General features: G+C 36.7%; 1 protein-coding gene across 1 annotated transcript in view; it reads right to left on the reverse strand.

The window, feature by feature from the left end:
- ROBO2 (roundabout guidance receptor 2) overlaps positions 1 to 20,215 on the reverse strand; it is a 1,336,704-nt gene that overhangs the window by 1,287,651 nt on the left and 28,838 nt on the right. Inside the window, exon 2 of the mRNA XM_060770531.2 lies at positions 15,029 to 15,144. Within this exon, the coding sequence (XP_060626514.2) occupies positions 15,029 to 15,131 (103 nt within the window). The 5' untranslated portion in view covers positions 15,132 to 15,144. The remainder of the gene's footprint in view (positions 1 to 15,028; positions 15,145 to 20,215) is intronic.

Here is a 20,215-nt window from a genome sequence, read left to right on the forward strand (position 1 = left end):
GAGCAAGTCTGGCTTTTCAAGGTATGGGTGCAACTGGTGCACAAATTTTAATTGTGTGAATACTCTCCTGGCTACTGCTGAAACCTGGGTTTCCAGGCTCCATGATGAATCCAAGAGAACTCCCAAGCTATGAGCCTGTGACTATATTTAAGACAGAATATGGAGAAACCCATTTCCATTTGGCAAGGAATCAGGTAAGGGTGCATTTTGTATAACTGAATGTATCACATGCAAAGCGGGATATCACCTGAGGAAAGAGGTATGCTAACAGGAGGAAGGAACATCAATGATTGAAGATATGCAAACAACACCAAATTATTAGCAGAAAATAGCTAAGGGCTTTCTTGGGTGGGTGTCCAGACGTTTTCTCAGGACTAGCCCAAGAAAACGTCTGGAGCCCCTACCACCCTCCCCCCAAGCCCCCAGACCCCTTAGAAAAGTAATGGAAAGTTATGTGGCCTCCATTATAGGCTTTGGCCAGTCTCCTGGAGCATAGAAATGACACGTCAGGAGACCAAAGGGGAAGACAGAGGAAAATTATCCCCCGCCCCGCTCTCCTGGTGTGTCATTTGTACGCGCCGGGAGAGCAGGCCGAGACTTGTAATGGAGGACGGGTAAGTTTTTATTACTATTCTAAGGGGTCTGGGGGCTTGGGGAGGAGGGGGTAGAGCCTCCAGAAGTTTTCTTGGGCTAGTTCCGAGAGAACGTTTGAACACCCACCCCAGAAAGTGCACACTTTCTGGTGTGGATGTGGACAGGCTCCCAGAAACATGCACATTTTAATGCGGATGCTTCTGGGTTAAAGGCCTGTCTGGATCCAGCCTGAGTGTGGATTCAGATAACCTAGTTCAAAGCAGATATTGAGGAATTTTCTGCCTTGATATTCTAGGATATAGGGCTATGTGGAAAGGTCCAAAGTTACTTGCATCAGTCAAAATTCCTTACAGGCAATTAGCAATAAAAATAACAATAACTCATTTGGCTTTGGGCACATGAGAGCCCTTCCACACAGCCCACAATATCTGCTTTGAACTGGGTTATCTGAGTCCACAAGGCCATATATTGCAGTTCAAAGCAGATAATGTGGGATTTTCTGCCTTGATATTATGGGATATAGGGCTGTGTGGAAGGGCCCTGTGTTCCCTTGACTTCAGAGATGGGTACCTTTCAAGCAGCAAAGATTCTCGAGCAGATCATAAAGTCAAGGGCTGCTTTTGAGAAGATCTCTACCCAAATAGCAAGAAATTAAAAATATTTGTGTATGTATGGAATGATTCTATAATTTCATCACTAGATGGCACTGAATTTATTTATATCTAGGTGGTGTCGCAGATTTCATATTTGTAATCATTTTTTGCTTGGAAAAGACTATAAAGTTTCTGTCTAATGGTTACAGAGCATTTAGGATGTTACTCATTAAAAGTGTATGTAATTCATTTTTTTCAGACACATCTGTTTTGATATCATGTTAGTCCTAAATAATATAAACCCATTGATTCAACAATTGGTTCAACAGATATAAATTACATGAGAGCAATCAGTAAGATTCATACAAACATTTTGGAACTGTGAATAAGCAGAAAAGAAAAGTTATATCACACCAGTTGTAAATATTTTAGTTGAGATCCTATGAAGCTGCAATCAAGCAGCCAAGGCACTTTCCACACAGCTGTATAACATCTACGTTGAACTGGACTCAGATAACCCAGTTCAAAGCAGCTATTGTGGATTAAGTACCTTAATATTATGGGTTATATGGCTGTGTGGAAGGGCCCAAAGTTAACCTGAAAGGCTATGTTGATGTAAGACCTGCCTCTAGCTAAACAATGGAAGATAATTGCTCTTTCTTGGAAATCAGTGCCAAAAATACAAACAACAACTAAAATAGTTGTGAGCTTAAAGCAGGAAAGCAAAATAAAGTGTTACACAGTCAAGACTATTCTGAGTTAAAACATGCTGCCAAGTTGTTTGCAGAATTACTACCATTTACAGTAAATTAGTTACAGCAGGTTTTATCTATGCAGGCCAGGGGACTGCATTAACAATGCATTATTTTGCATTACATGACGTCTAATTGGAAATAAACAAGCCAAAATGTGGTATAAAGCTATTTACCACACCAATATTGTACTAATATGTAGGCCAGATCTTATTTGCTCAGTTCTCCAGCAGGCACTTTCACTGCCCAATAAAGAATCAAATGTGACAGTAATGCTCAACTGGACACATTCCAAAACACTTGATGCTGAAGATCTTTCTACCTTCCATACACAAATTGATATATCAGACCGTGCACTCTAAGCAACTACTTATTTAAAAGATAGTTCATGCATTATGAATTAAATACTGTTTCTGTTGTTAAGTTTGTTTATGCATGTGTGATGAAAAGCTGGGAGACCCAATTTAATCTCTAATATGCTGAATACCCATTTTATTCAGGCAGCAAAGAAAAAATGATCAGATAAGAACTTGGTGAATGCTCACTTGTGCGTTTCGCAATTAGAGTATTGAAATCCAAATATATCAGTTCTACTGAAGGGAAGGCAGGGTAGGAAGTGACAGAGAAAGAGGACAGGATAAGGTCAGCTGAAAGAGCAGTTGCTTTTAATTAGAAACTACATTTAATAACAGGAAAAAATAGGACGATCAGTGCTCCTTTTCTTACTCCCATCCACTGGAAGACTATTTCCCTCAAGTGAGGTTGTAAGCTGGTATGTTCCTTAATTGCCTACATTGACATCAGTGTTCAGTTGTCAATACATTCACATCATACTTAAAAACACACATGAAAATAGCAGGAGCATTAGATACATATCTATCTAAAATATTACTTTAAAAAATCTGGCTGCTTGTACTTGACCCTCTGAAATGCATTTTGAAATGCTACCTATACAAACAGGTAACATGTAGATAATCCTACAGACTCAGAGACATAGTCCTCTAGACTATATCTTTTCAGATGATGATTGATCCTTCTTCTCATCTGCCACATCCTGAATGGCCAAATGATCAGGGAACATGGAAATTGTGATTCAACAAATACAAGGTTCTGTAGGCTGCATTTCAGAGGAAGGAATTGGCAAAACTACATCTGAGTATTGCACTCCAGAACAGGAAATGGCCTTTAACTTTAAACACCACACCGTTGAGTAGGGAAACAATCCTTTTATTGAAGATAATTAAAGAGCAGTAAAGTAAAAAGCACTTCAAAGAAATAGGTAAATTAAATTAGGTAAAAAGATAAGCAGGAACAAAGTAGTTTAGGGTAATAGTCCAGCAAAGTTCATAAAAATAAAGTCAAAACTTCCCAAACAAAATGCAAGAAATCATAAAACATGAATCCAAGGCATGAATATAAAATCATAGAATCAAAGAATCTAAACCATGAAAGAAAGGGCATCTAAACATGAATTTTCCAAGCAGAGCTTCCATGAAACAAGGACTTGATTCCAAACGATGCTTCATCTGACTACATATTCTGTACTTGGGACTTCTATCTCCTCGTTAGCTATGTCTCTAGCACTCAGAAATTGGTTTTGCTTTAGCTGAGAGTCTCTTATCTTTTCTTGGAGCCTGGCAGAATGCTGAAGCCACTGTTTGGCTTTTCTTTTTTGACTAATCTCCTCCCATCTATATATTTGCTCATTAATTTCTGCTGTTTTCAAGTTTCAAATAATGGAAACTCTATGGTAGCAATTCAGGGAGAACACCATCATCCCCACACCCTACAAGGACATTCTCACGGGAAACTACACTTTGAACAGGGATCTCCTGGTCATTCCCTGCATTAATATCATTGACAGAACCATTGCCATCTTGAAACTCATTGACATCACTCCCCACATCCAAACCACCTTGATTCTGAAACACAATCACAGGCTGAGCTGCAACACTGAGTATTCGTTACCTTTAAAAGCCCTATGAATTTCATAGGGTTGTCATAAATCAACAGAGGACTTTACTTGCACACAACACACACAATTCAACAATATCTCTGCCCTATCAGATCCAACAACTAAACCATAAGTTCTGGGCTGGGGCACAACATTTAAGACACCCACCCCTTCCAGCTCCAGAATTGGAGCAGTGAGTGTTGGCCCACCTTCCCACCCTACAACAAGGGGTTGCTTAAGGACTGGGTAGGAATTTTTCCTGTTTGAATAGAAGGTTTTTCAGCTACCCTATAGTGTTGATGTTAATGAGTTATTGGCATCAAGTGGAGCCATTAAATAGGCTGTCAGGTAGAATACGGGAAGACAATTTACATCTTGGTGTGCACTAAGGTGCCCCTTTTGGTGAAAGCCAGGGACAGGAACCCCCACCAGTGAGTTCACTCAAGCGAGGTGAGGGCAAACAGAAATGGCCTTGGAGCTGTAGGAGAATTCTAATCCCTGAAGTCTCTCAACTTGGGGTTTTAATAATCTATGCGGTTTACCTAAGCAGTTGCCCTGGTTACGACTCATGGTGAGTTATGTGGGGACCTCAAATGTTTCACCTAAGTCAGCTGAGGAGTGGGTCTGGGATGGCCACTGCCTCAGCTTACATACCATCAAGTTCAAACCCCCACTTTTAGCTGGTAGCAGTTCATGAAGAAAGTTTAAGTAGGTAACAATTGAATAAAAGTTGCCCATATTTATTCTAACACAATTGTCTGATCTCATTTCATTGATGGGTGGGCAATGAAAGTTTGAGACCAAGTTTTGCAAGCTCACGTGAAAGTTCTGACTGAAATAAGAAATATCAAGATTGTAGTATTAATAGAACTTCCACCTCAGACAATAAAGAAAAGAAGAAATTACTTTTTCCCAACAGATAAACTTAAAAAGAAAGACTAAAGATTCAGATGGGGAACTGAGAAGGACTGATGGTATCCTACAAAGGACAAAGATATTGGTTAACATCAGTCATGAAGCCCAGGATTTCTATGAGAAATTTTTAAAAAAGACCTAGATTCAGAACAAAGATTAGAAGTCCAAGGAGAAAGAGCATCCAAGAAGGTAAGAAAACATGGCCATCTTGATAGATCCTAGATAAAGAAGACATTCAACTACAGCTTCAGGCCAGTCCAGATGATAAAGAAGAATCGGATGATAATCTACTATTTCAAGAACAAGAACCCTAAATATACTTTAAAAATATAAATGGTCTAAATTCACCAAACAAGAGATAATTTGTGATTACCATAAACAAGATTTATTGCTCAAGATTTAGGGATTACAAAAATGATGCATCTGGCAGAAAAGTACAAAGTGATCAAGTTTAGAAAATCACTAAACACCCCCCCCCCTTATTTGAAGAAAAAAATAATATTGTAATAATGAAATGGACAAACTGATGAGGCTTAAACAATCACCAGATCCTTCCAGATCTGAAGACGAATGAAAGCCTTTTATTGATTATTTAAAAGAAGAAAAGAAAATGAAAATATTCGGTTTTCTACAACACCAAAAAAAATAAGTAGTACAGGAATGTAGGAATAACAATAAAAAAATGAAAATATTGGGCTTTTTATAGCATTAAGGGAAATTAGTAGTGCAGAGATATAGGAATAACAAGGAAAATAGAGACTTTAATCATGACAATATCAGGAATCCCAGTGATATGCAAAATATAGTCATCTAGACCATAGCTTTTCAGATGATGATTGATCTTTCTTCTCATTTGCCACATCCTGAATGGTAGATTAACTTTCCAAAGGATCCTGGAAAGTTAGTCTACCATAGATAAGAAGCTTTATGAGGAAAGTAATAGATTTTTTTATTATGAAGAGGACAGCAGAGCTAGGGTAGGAAGCATTAGGACCTTTGCAGATAGGCCCTATATCCCAGGATCTGATCCCTGCTTTAAAATGGATTATATGAGTCCACACTGCCAGATAATCTGGAATAAATAGAAAACCTGGGATTTTTTTTGTCATGTCAGGAGCGACTTGAGAAACTGCAAGTCGCTTCTGGTGTGAGAGAATTGGCTGTCTGCAAGGATGTTGCCCAGGGGACGCCCGAATGATTTGATGTTTTTTATCATCCTTGTGGGAGGCTTCTCTCATGTCCCCGCATGAAGAGCTGGAGCTGATAGAGGGAGCTCATCCGCCTCTCCCCGGATTCGAACCTGCGACCTGTTGGTCTTCAGTCCTTCCGGCACAGGGGTTTAACCCACTGAGCCACCGGGGCTCCCACATACTGGGATGTGGGGCCTGTCTGCAAGGGCCGTTAGTTAGGGCTTTCTTTTTTTCCATTTCTCAACTTTTCTATTCCCCTTTTCAAAACACTGTATACCTGCTTTTCTATCCTTCTGTTTTAGATTAGAAAAGTAGTGTTCTTTTTTCCTCTTTTCTTCTTTTACATCATGGAAACCTTTTTAGTATTAGACAGCAATGGAACACCAAGATGTAAGATGTTTTAAATGCCTCTGTTCTATATTCATTCTTGTACCCATCACCATTCCTCATATATTTTCATTAAAATTATATGGAAAAAATCTGTTCAGAGGGGTTTACCGATTGCCTTCCTCTTATGCTGAGAGAGTGAGACTTGCCCAGGAATGCCCACAGTGATCTCCAGAATTATAGTCAAACATTAAAACAACCACTAAGAAACATTAAATTGCTCAAGAATTCTTAGGTTAAGATGTAGAGGTCCTCAGAAATGTAGATAGAGACACATGTAAATCACACTGTAAAACTTGCTTTCAGGCTTATTTCAAACCTAAACCACATATAATACCAGGGATGTGAGGAAAAAACACCTATGGAGATTACTCATGGACAGTAATGAGATCATTGCTAATTTCAGTGTGAGTTGAGCACACCCCAAACTAACATGCAGATTCGAATATAATTATTACCCATCTGATTTTGCACTTTTCCAGATTTTTGCAGTGCTGTTCTTGGCTCAGAAATGCACCAAGGTGTATTTTAAAATATGTGTTCTTTGATAATATACATGAAAAAGTTGATGTTTTGATAAATGAACACATAGTTTCCAAGAAAGATATATCAAATATGAAATACACACAGTTTTGTTTTAAAAAACATACACAGTAAAAATAAGATAGAATTAATTTGTGAATGGGTGAGAAATAAATATATCTGCTTGCATGCAATTAATGTCATTAATCTATGTTGTTTCACATATGTACACAATTCTAATATATCACACTTATACAATATGAATAGACTCGGTTAAGGAAAGCTATCACTATCTGCAGAGTAGTTTAAGTACATGGTTTATGTGAAATGCCAGCCATGTGTAAAACTGCATGGTTACATTTTTATTACACAGTTGACTTCACATTTGAATTGGATTTCAGTCCCAACACAACAGGATTGACTATGGTCCAGATATCCATAACCCTATGAGAGCAGCTGTCATCTCCTTGGTGGGTGTTCCCATGGCAATCTGTATATATAAAAAGCCCTAACCTTACAATTTTCTTCCTAGCATCGTATTGTGGTAATACCACTACAAAAAGCATAATATTCATAACATTCATACAGGCACAAAAATGTGAAACTAACACCTTTGTTAGGCAAAGTACACTTTTTCAAAAGAATATAGAGGAAATATAGATTACTTGAATATGATATTGCAGCTTGAGCATCTCTTATCCAAAATGCTTGGGACCAGAAGTGTTTTGATTTTGGATTTATTTATTTTTTTAGATTCTGTATATACAGTACACAATTAGATATCTTGGAGATGATACTCAAGTGTAAACATTAAATTAATGTATGTTTCAGACACATCTTATACACATAGCTTTAAGGACATTCATTTGCTCAGAGAGCACTCTTTTGTTATCTTGGTGTTTATGATACAGCAACACATAGATTCAAATTGAGTGGCTCCTAGCTTTAGTTATCAATAACAATATAAATCACTTCATATATACTAATGAACCCTTCTATAGGTACCAAAGCTCTTGTGTATGTGTATTCGTGTTCACATTGCCTGTTAACTTCTGATGACTTCATGAATTTTCTTAGGCAAGGAATACTCAGAAAAGTTTTGTCAGTTCCTTCCATCGAAATATAGCCCACAGCATCTGGTATTTGTTGACAATCTCCCATCCAAGTACTAACCAGTGCTGTCCTTGCTTAGCTTCTAAGATTAGATGGCATCTCCTATCTTTACAGTATTGTGACATCTGACTGTGTCCTAAATTCAATTACTATATTAAATTACTACAAGTCATTTGCAGTATGGTAAATCAACACTTGAGTAAAAACAACTACTTTATTTCATCTGCAATTAGATTTAGATATTAGTCTAAGAATTTCATCAAGCTTCTTAGTATTTTATCATATCACTATTTTTAAGAAAATGAATTATTGTGTTCAATGCAACCCATGGAATTGACTTAGAATGACATCTAGCCAACTAATAGCGTAACCAGCTTGTATCAGCATTTCAAGAGGGAAAATACATACTATTGTAAATTTACATAATATTCCATTTTCAACAAATTCAATTCCCAATAGCAATCTAAGCAGCATAACTAAAGTATAATTATTGTAACTAGGTTATTATTAGCAACCAAGTGCACAAACCTCTACAAGGGAATAAGAACCATTTTAAAATATTGTTTTTCTTACATACTGGATTTTATGGAAGAGTTTTTTTTCAGTATCTGTTATGTGATTGGTACAACCCAAGACTTGACATTGCAACTGTCTGTAATGGATATAAGTAACCTTCTTGGAGGAAGAAATATTATTCTCATCTTGGATTACACAATAGGGAAAGGTTCCATTTATTGAGTGATTAAATGCATTTATTCATGAAGTCATTGAACAAATATAAGTACTGTTATAAGTGACAACTGGGCACATACGACATACCCTGCCATTTGAGTCTTCAAATAGATTAATTTCTCATTCTTCTGATTTAAGTCCTTACTCTTCTCATTTTTGATAGAAATTATTTGATCCCATGTTAAACTTCTGAGAAGTACTCAGCTGAATGTCAATGGAAAACAGACTAGACAATTAACCTTAGAATTATTATCTCTGTGATTGGGCCTGACCTTACACTGAGACCATTAAGTCTTCCTTTCATTCCATTCGATTAGCTTGTAATTTGGTTTTCTTACTCTCTTCTTTAATTTTCAATAGTAAACTGACACTATCCAAATATGTTTTACACAGTCATATTTGTCAGTATTTTGTGACTAAGTTTGCAAACATTCTAGATGTTACTGACAGTTACAGAAGTAATGATTCAATCAATCCTTTTTAATTCTAACAAATGTTGGTTCCATATAGGATAATGCTTCTTACCATGATTATGATGGACTACAGTTATTAAAAAAGAACAATAATAATAATAATAATAATCATTTATGGAATGCCAATGTCCAGAGTGTGTTTTGCACATATTTATGATGATTTTGAAAAGTTTCTGAGCTTTCAGCAATCAAATATATGCATTTATTTAGACCAGTGGTTCTTAACCTTCCTAATGTCATAACCCCTTAATGCAGTTCCTCATGTTGTGGTAAACCCAGACCATAAAATTATTTTCATTGCTAATTCATAACTGTAAATTTGCAACTGTTGTGAATCGTAAATATCTGATATGCAGGATGTGTTTTCATTCACTGGACCAAATTTGGCAAAAAATCCTTATACGTCCAAATTTGTTTACTGGTGGGGTTGGGGGGGGGGTTGATTTTTTGTCATTTGGGAGTTGCAGTTGCTGGGATTTATAGTTAACTTACAATCAAAGAGCATTCTGAACTCCACCAATGATGGAGTTGAACCAAATTTGGCACACAGAACTCTTGTGACAAACAGAAAATACTGGAAGGGTTTGGTGGGCACTGGCCTTGAGTTTTGGAATTGTAGTTCACCTACATCCAGAGAGCATAGTGGGCTCAAACAATTATGGATCTGGACCAAACTTGGCATGAATAATCAATATACCCAAATGTGAACACTGGTGGAGTTTAGGGAAAATAGACCTTGACATTTAGGAGTTGTAGTTGTTCGGATTTATAGTTAACATACAATCAAAGAGCACTCTAAACCCAGCCCACAATGGATCTGCATCAAACTTGGCACACTACCTACTTGGACAACATTGAATATTGGTGGGGTTGGGGTGCTGGTTTTGAATTCTGGATGTTGTAGTTCACCAACATCAAAAAAGAAGAGAAGGACAGGTGGGGAGATCTTCAGTCTTTTCTGCCAAAAGCGTTCCTAAGATCATCAGAAGTATGTGTTTTCTTGTGGTATTTGGTGATCCCTCTGAAACCCCCCTCGCAACCCCTCCAGGGGTTCCAACTCCCAGAGTGAGAAACACTGATTTAGACCTTTGGAAGTTTAAAAACTGAACAAATCTTCCCTTTCTCTATAATTACAATTAGTTTAGAAAGGGATGTATCCATGTCCCAAGTACATCAATTTAAATTTTGAAAATTAATATCCAATAAAAATTTCAATTCATTTTTTTAAAAAATATCACTTTAAATAGTTAATAATATTTAAAATATGTTTGAAAAAAAAGCTCAATGTAAAACAAGTAAAGCAAAAGCAATTTTGAAACTGAGTGCATTTACTGAAAAATTATTATCTCATGACTCTACTAGACTGACACAACATGAATGAATCTCTTGAGCTAAAGCAGTAATTTCTGATTTGAACTGATGTAAACTGCAATATACCTGAATATCTAAGCAGCATTTTAGCAAATTTACATTAGTACACTTAGATCTTGTATGTGCTCCAAGATGGAAAGTTGCTATATTTTATCCATCATTGTATCATTCTTTTCACTGCCAATTCTCTTTATTTCTATAATGCTTCCCTGATTAATACCAGTATAGCTGCCAAAAATATGTCTGAGGAAATACATCTGTTTTGTTCTCTTTGCGTATGCCATATTTTAAAAGGAAAAAAGCTTTCTTCCAATTAACATTGATTTTAAAATATATTCAGTTTTTTAAAAAAAAACATATAAGCATTAAGGTGTGGTTTTCATTGTCCAAAATATATACTATATATACTTATGTACAGGCCAACCTCATGTTTGGGATGCTTTGATTGTGCTTTTCCTGCATGGCAGAAGGTTGGGCTAGATGGTCTATCTGGAGGATTACTGGGAGTTGCAGTCCAGGAATAGGAAATAGGAAATATTCTCGGATTGTAATGCTCTCAAAGAAATCCAAGGAGAAGCAAGCTTGCAGCTTGGAAGCGGTGTATTTGGAACATCCCCCTACCCTAAAGGGCCTGGTTTAGGGAATGCTGGGAACTGTTGTTTTCACACATGTGCTATATTGTCATTGAGCTTTTTTGGGTTTTAAAGTCCTTTCTGCTGTATTTTTGAGGGGGGTTAGTGATGGTCACTCGCTGGTCTGTTAGGGGTGTAGTGTCCAAATTTTGTGTCAGTTCGTCCAATGGTTTTTTATTTATGTTAATCCCACGAACAAACATTACATTTTTATTTATATAGATATAAGATTTACATTACAGTACTCACACTGACCCATGGATAAGACAATCCAAGTTTGGAAGTTACTAAAAATTCTAGACTAACACATGATAATGGGTAACTAGAAGGATAATTTAGTTTTCACTTTATTAGCCAGCATTTAACCACTGATTATGTGATAGATGGAAGCCTATGAAATACTACTAGCATTTCTTAAAACACCCAGCCTATCTTTTCTCACAGTGGGCCCATTTACCTCGACACCTAAATCTGAAGCCCGTCTGAAACCTCATGCCAAGTCCCTTGAAATGACAGTAGGTTATCCAACTAAGCAGAGACTCAGCATGGTCTCCTCGGTATCAGGGGTGTAGACAAGACATCCAGCACCTAACTGAGCTAGACCGAATCCATGCTACACCCTCTCGGTTGGAAGAGGTGACTTCCAACTTTATCAATTAGCTGGACACAGATCATAATAATCCTGGATGCAGAACCCATCTCAACCCATATACACATTAATAATCAAGCGACAAAAGAAAATTGATGAATGCGGCAAAGCTTAGAAAAATCTGGGAAGCCACACAAACTGGGAAAGAACTGTGTAGTGTCTCCCCAGTGTTGATAATCACTAATTCAATCAGTTTCTACTATTATGCAGGCTGGTATGGACTGATATGAACTGGAGCAACAACATCTGAAGAACCCAATTTTCGTAGACTTGGTTGAAAACATGGTTTGGGGAATATGAACTGAATCAAGCCAATCATGGTAAGTTTGCAAAATATCATGTTCCTAGAGAAAGAATTTCTACATATTAACTAGGTTATTAAAGGGCTATTCTAAATATTCTATTTCCAAGATATTCGATTATAATCTTAACTATATTACAAAATGTGGATTTCCTATTTTCACGTTTACAAACTTTACTGAATGATGGGTACTGATTGAAATCATCATTCAGTAAAAATACTAACTAGTGAAAAATGCTTTATAGCCACCTTGTTGAACTTCCTTTTTCCTTGTTGAAATTCCTTTTTCCTATACTTTCTTTTGAGTTTAAATTAGCAAACTTGATTGTTTAGATCAGCTTGGTGTTTTTGTAACTTTTCATGGCTGTGTGCCTACATTTGTAATGCTATCAGTTATATTTTGGCCCAATCTCAATGTGATGCCAGACGTGTAAAAAAAGAAAAAGAAAAACAGTAGCAGCTGTATCCAAGGCATTCTCCAGATGTCTGATTTATCTTTTTATCAGGTCTAAAACTGAAATTCAAAAACAGTTGGTATGCCAGCATGGAAATTTCTTTCAACATAGGCTGAATGCCATGCTTTCCATGTCTATGGATCACTTATGCGTGATACCTTTATGAAGCCTCTTCTCTGCAGTTCTACCTGCCATCACTATTCACAATGTAGGTTTCTTTTTCAGGTACTGCAGACAGAACCTATAACAGGAGCAAGGACTTATGCTGTTCAATTTTACTCCAATTCTAAACCATGTCAACAGTAGCGAGAACCAGTTTGAAATAGGGCCATACATTTTAATTACAGGTTCACCTGAATCAAAATCTCATACTACCGTCATCCAAAAGTCCTAGTGCTGCATACATCAGCATATTCAACCAATCTGAACAATATTTCAGAAACATGAAACCTCATTCAAGTTATTTTTAAGCCCAAACACAGTTACATAAGATTTAATTGTAACCAAAATGCCAGTATCAATGTTACACAAGAAGCAATGGGTAATCTCAAATGAATAAGAAAATTAATAAATTGTCATATCTTTTTTCCTACTTCTGTACTCCTTTCTTCCAACAGTGGGGGAAACTAAACAGAGCAGAGAACCCTCCTTAGATTTCAGAAACGGTTCATGTGCTCAGGCCCTTTGCCTGATACCTTCCGAAGTACAGGGGGAGGCAGCATAACTTCCTTTTTAAAAATGCATGCTATTCAGTCAGTTGAAGACGTAGTGGAGTGCTAGTGGTCTCGTTCGAGAGGCGGGAGTATAAAGTTTTGTCCTGACAGCCGCCATCATGCGTTGGAACAGTGAGGAGCATGCTTTTGCCGTTGAGGCTTACTTTTCGAGCGGACTTGGAGTGGCCGGCCAGCTCTCCAGATTTGGCCCCTTGTGGTTTTTTTCTATGGTGTTTTTGAAATCCTGTGTTTATGTGAAACGTCCAAGGACCCTACAAGATTTGAAGAAACATCCAGGAAGAAATTGCCAACATAATGCTTGCTATGCTGGCAAGAGTAATGACAAATGCCAGAAATTGGTTTACTCAGTGTATGGAGAATGGGGGATGTCACCTACCTAATTTGATCTTCAAAACTATGTAAAACAAAACTTTAGATATGCGCCAACATTATTTAAAAAATTCTGATTCATACAATGGGTTTTATTAAGTTTTGAAAAAAAGGAAGTTATGCTGCCTCACCCTGTACTTGCTAATAGCTATTAAAACATTAAAAAAATATCTTGGCCTCCAGTAGAACCTATTTTGTGTTCATGCTATAGAATTAACCACAGCAATTCTTTAGACCCAGCTTACAATTATTTTTCTGCAGCATATTCTATAAATAAAATACTTACAAGGATAAAGTGAACAATATCTCTACTTTAACTTGTAGAAAGCATGTTGTTACCTTCATTACCAAAGTTATAAATAACCAAAACAGAATAAATACTTGCTAAATCACAAACCCTGCATTAAACAGTGCATTTCAATAACAGTTGCAAATTCAGCTTGATAATATACTCCTATATTATACAGTAGAATACTTTCTCCATTCAGTAAAATAAAATAAAAATTACATTCAAAATCATAAACAGTATCATAATCCAACACATGTGAAACAAAACAAAAAACATAACAGAAGCAGATACTGCTAAATCACAATATTGCATTTAAAATGTAGTTCAACAACCATGGCAAATGCAGAATTTTGCAGTGAACAGACAATATCAAAAGCCTGAAAATATGCACCTATAGTATAAACAGCCAAAGTTTTCTCATGCAATACAGGTTCCAAAGAATGTCATAAGCAAAAACTTCTCAAAACTATATTTTATAAATTAGCATATAGCTAAAATGTTCCAGTTATCTCCAGTTATTTCAAAATCTCAGACATTATTCATGCAGCTCTGAACTTCTGAACCACTGCTATATACCCTGTCTAACCAATCATTCTTTAATTTCCAATCTTCCTAATAAAGGAAAGATTTTTAAATTGTCAAAAATAAACCATAGAATCAACGTAACCAAACAGTAAACAACTGTATTTTTTCTGACACTATATCCAAATTTGAAATGTTCACTTGCATAATCATCTGTACAACAAAAAAAAATTATGCCATCCTTGTGCTAGCTCTGAAAAGAAACAATTTCCCTAACAATAACTAACACAATTACACAATTCAGTACAGGCCAATATTACTGTATCACAATCAACAACTTTTCAAAGTTCACTAATATGTTTTCCAAGATAATGACTAAAATAAGCAAGGAGACAAAATTGTTACTTGCAAGTAATCAAGGATTAAACCTAAGATCCTGCTGACTATAGTGAACTGTATTTTCTTTGGTTCTTCAAATTACCTTGACCTTGTCCATTGCCACAATCGCTCCAGACCAACAGAGTTACCATTAAAATCCAAGGCATCCAATCAACTACTCTGAAATGTCTTTTTTCTTCATCCATTGCATTATTGGACCTATAGAATAAAAGGAAAAGACATTACCCAATGTTAATAATATCACACATAAAGAGGGAATGGAAGCTTTTAAAGGCAAAAGAGTAAACTGACAAATCACATCTCAATCTATTGCTGCATCTATGCCACCAAATGACATCACATGCATTATCAATTTCTTATATTTTTCATTATTTGAACTAAATAAAAGAAGTGACAGACAAATCATAATTAAAACAAAATACAAACAAAGTTTTGAAAAAAATATAGACACCCTATTCTTTTGTGTGATATGTATAACCATCAAGAAGAATGCAATGATTTTAATGATAATTTGATGATCTGAACCTTTGGTTTCAGCATTTGACCATCTTGGCAATTATAAAGTCAGTCACTAGATTTTTCTCCTTAGACCGAAGTTGTCTAGCTGCCTGTCTTCAGTAACACTTTTGAATTTACAGCCAAGGTCCGGGACTTCTACAACTGGAATAGCAACATTGTGTAACAGAGAAAATATTGGAATTGTTATATACAGAGCATTGCTTAGCTACCCTGGAGCAGTTCTACACAACCATTTAAACCAAGTCAGAAAATGAATGAAAGAAAACGAATTTGCTATGGGGTATCTACATGATCATACCAGGAACCGGTTGTAATAAGCTGGGACCATGACCAGATCTACTGATTGTAGCTCAATCTGAACCCATGAATATTTTTCTTACCTCATTTTGTGGGATGCACTGATGGGCATTGGCATCACCAACAGTGATGGGCAATGCCATGTCTATTTTGGATCAGCACTAGACCAAGGCAGAGCACAGCAAATGGAGACAAAAGGGTGGAAAGGAGGTATTATGCTATGGTTTCCTCTGGGGGAGGGGTGTTTATTTACCTTCCAGTGAGCTGTGTTTTTGGGTTTTTCAAATTCATCAGTACTAGCCCTGCCCTAATGTGTGCCCTACATTTCTCAGTCTTGATTCCAGCCCTTCATAGAATTTACACTAATCAGCTACAGCTGAGTTGTTAAAATATTCTGTTTCTATTTTGATGCATGCTGCAGAGCACATTGGGGGTGTAGACACCTTGACCTTGAGATGGTTTTGAAGTGCAATAAAATGCACGTGGGGAACAGCTCCTGGTTGTGCTGCACGCTTTCTGACTGATGTACTTCATAGGGCAGTTATGAGAAGAAGCTGGAATAATCCCAATAGATAATGCTTTTGATAGAAATACGAGTAATTCTAACAAAAATTCAGCATACGTAGAAAATTTGAGGCATATGTGTGGTGCACTTAAGAGTTCATCTGAGGCACTAGCCAGGCTTGTTTGATTATGTTGTGAACCGCATGAATAAAAATATATTAACTTGCACCTGTGCACATTCCCCTGCACAGCTTGTCTTCCATTCTCTTAATAAGTCTCACCTGAATTTCCCAGAAATTCCCAGTGCAATGTACTACTAAATTAGAACAAGAATTTTCAAAAACTCTTTAAATGAGGCATATCTAAGATGTGAGAAGGAAATAAATACATCTTTCTTTCTCTAGTGTATAACAGTGACCTAATTTTTACTCCTCAATAAGTATTTCCAAGTATATGCAAACACAGAAATGCAAAAAAACTCATTATCACTAAACATATGTCTTTCTCCCTGTACATGGCCTTTGATTCCAGGTAGATTTTTATTACCTAAAGAAATCACCCACAATTTCTAAACTCAATAAATTCATTTTAAAAACTGTTTTTGAAGAGAGTAGAATCAATATACTTAATCTGAGTTAGAAAGATCTTTATTAGCTGAGTATAAACAGACAGATGGTGTTCAGTTAGTTATTTACCTATGCTGAGATTTTAATGAAGGCTGGTACAGATAATATTCAGTTTTTCTTTATCTGCTGAAAGCTGATATTTTATAAATGCCAAATTGCTGTCTCCACATCCTTGCCAGTTTTCTATAAATATCAGAAATATCAAAAACTCAAATTCATTAAAATTAATTATTAAAACAACATGGGATTCTCTGTTGATATCTTGTTAAACATATATTTCATTTGAGAATATTAAAGAATATTTTTGAGTGCCTATAAACAGATTTTAAAAGCTTCATTTGGTCTAGTTGCTGATTCAAGGTAACAGAAAGAATCTTTAACTTTTCTTTAAAATTCATATTTTAATATATGCCTCAGGCTATGTTTTCCTTCTGTTGACTTGGGACAACAGAAAAATATCATGGCCTGTGGCAGTCTGGGAAAAGAAGCCTCTCTAAGTTATGCAAGGAAAATAGATAACTTTGTCTAGAAAAGCAATATATGAGCTGATTGCATGGGAATATGATCATAGCCTGAATCTAGTCAGTTTTCAATTTATAATTATTAAGAGTGCTAAAACGTAAGTCAAAGGCATCTATATTTTCTACATTCTTATGAACAGATTCACTGTACTGTTTGCTGTAATATTCGTGCTTACCCCTGAAACCATTATCAGGCATGCAACTTTTAAATACTTTTTTCCAATTCTGTTTTAATGGACAATTATGAAATGTAGTTGGCAAGATCAGACAAAAGAGAATTACAAATGAAAGTGAAAGCATGCACAAGAGGGGAGAGCATGGGTAAGATCTCATGACTGAATACATTTATTTCTTATTCAACAATTATGTGAATTTAATCTTGGTGTATTAAGAACTTGGAAAACACATAGGATAAAATGTTTGTTTCTTCCACAATATGCTATCTTCTATTTTGGAATATGTATTGTCAGGGGTATTATCTACACTACAGCATGCCACAATAATTCAAATGGATTGTTACAAAGTAAATACGAGGCCCTATCTGACATTTCCAGTCACACCAATGAATGCATTGCCAGCATCACACATGATTCAAATTGACAAAATGTTTTTTTTTAATCAAGGAATAACAATTTCTAGGGATTATACTGTAGAGCAGCTGAAATGAGGAGGTGTGGTAAAATGGCAGCTAAAAAGTCCTCAATTTCCCCCTCAAACTAGCTATTTCTTCACAGGGTACCTTATTTCTGAGACTACCAGAACTTCCCCAAGGATTCTCAAGACTTCAATTTCCATTCTGTAAAATTGTTATTTATAAAAAAGGGTTTTGTGAAAAGGTTTTTGACATTTTGACATTTTCATCCATCTCAGCTTTCCATTGAGCAAAGATAACATTTTTTTTATTTACACATGTGTAATGATTAAAAGTGTATTCCCACATAAATACACCATGTAGGAATATATTTTTCAGCATTACAAATGCACAAAGAAAAAACATTGTCTTGGCCTTCCACTATATATAAGTACCAGGGGAAAGCAGGATATTGATTAATTAAAGACATGATAACAAAGAAGTGAACCTTAATTGTTTGCAGAGCCCAATATTTCATAGAGAGGCTTCCATGAAATGAAATATGGAATACTGGATTGTATACATAGTATTTTTCCTTTATATAATAATAATAATAATAATAATAATAATAATAATAATAAGCTTTCTTTGTACCCTTTCCCCAAAGGGACTCAGTGCAGCTTACAACAACAATAAGATATAGAAAAAAACATAAGCAATAAACAATAAACAGCAACAAACAAATATCACTTCATACAATTAAAATGAGACAATAATATGAACATTAATAAATAACAGTTTAAAAGCTTTTTGCCCTCTAAAAACAGCATAAATAAATAAATTTGGAACCAGGCTTTTGGCTAGCAGGCACAACGGCACTGTGGACATTGAACAGAACCATATGATTGTTATAATGGAAATGGCTTTTCAATTGTATTATTAATGTATTTTTTAATTTATTGTTTTGTATGATTTTATATTGCTGTTATATTACTTGCAGCATAGAATTGTTGCCATTGTAAGCTACTCTAAGTCCTCCTGCAGGGGTTGAGAAGAGCGGATTAGAAATGTTGTAAATAAAAATAAATAAATAAATATTATTGTTAACTTTATTTGTACCCCGCTACCATCTCCTCAAGGGACTCGGTGTGGCTTACATGAGGCCGAGCCCAAACAACAACAATACAAGCAATAAAAAAACCATACAAGCAATTAAAAAACATAGACAATAAGATAAACAACATTATCAATAAAACAACACACCATTAAAAACAGAGGGGAGGCCAAATGTAAATTTAAAATTGGAAATATGCTGGGACATGAAGGTGATACTGGTGTTTGTGAAAGGGCATACGAGCAGACTTAGAAAATGTAAAGTGCTTTAGAGGACAAAGTGCTATGGGATCATTATTCTGGGAAGGCACACTGGAACAGCCACATCTTCAAGTTCCTCCTGAAGACTGCCAAAGTTGAAGCCTGTCTGATGTCTTTAGGGAGTGAGTTCCAGAGTTGAGGGGCCACCACCGAAAAGGCCCTCTCACTCGTCCCCACCAATCGCGCCTGCGATGCTGGTGGGATCAAAAGCAGGGCCTCCCCGGATTATTGAAGAGATCGTGTGGGTTCCTATACAGAGATGCGGTCACACAGGTAGGTGGGTCCCAAACTGTTCAGGGCTTTGTAGGTAAGAACCTGCACCTTGAATTGGGTCCGGTAGATGAAAGGCAGCCAGTGGAGCTCCTTAAACAGGAGAGATGACCTCTCTGTGTAAGGAGCCACAGTTAACAACCTGGCTGCCGCCCGTTGGATCATCTGAAATTTCTGGACCATTTTCAAGGGCAGCCCCACATAGAGTGCATTGCAGTAATCCAGTCTAGAGGTGACTAAGGCGTGGACCACCTTGGCCATATCCACCTTCCCAAGGTACGGTCGCAGTTGGCACATGAGTCTTAGTTGTGCTAAGGCCCTCCCAGCCACCACCGACGCCTGAGCCTCAAACATAAGTGAAGAATCCAGGAGGACCCCCAGACTGCGGACCTGTGACTTCAGGGGGAGTGCAACCCCGTCCAGCACAGGTTGCCACCCTATACCCCGGTCTGGTTTACGATCGACCAGGAGGACCTCTGTCTTGTCGGGATTAATCTTCAGCTTGTTCGTCCTCATCCAGACAGCCACAGCAGTCAGGCACTCGTCTAGCACTCGAGGGGCTTCCTTGGAGTTAGTTGGAAAAGAGT

The sequence above is a fragment of the Anolis sagrei genome, chromosome 3, assembly GCF_037176765.1.
Source record: "Anolis sagrei isolate rAnoSag1 chromosome 3, rAnoSag1.mat, whole genome shotgun sequence".
NCBI classification, from domain to species: Eukaryota; Metazoa; Chordata; class Lepidosauria; order Squamata; family Dactyloidae; genus Anolis; species Anolis sagrei.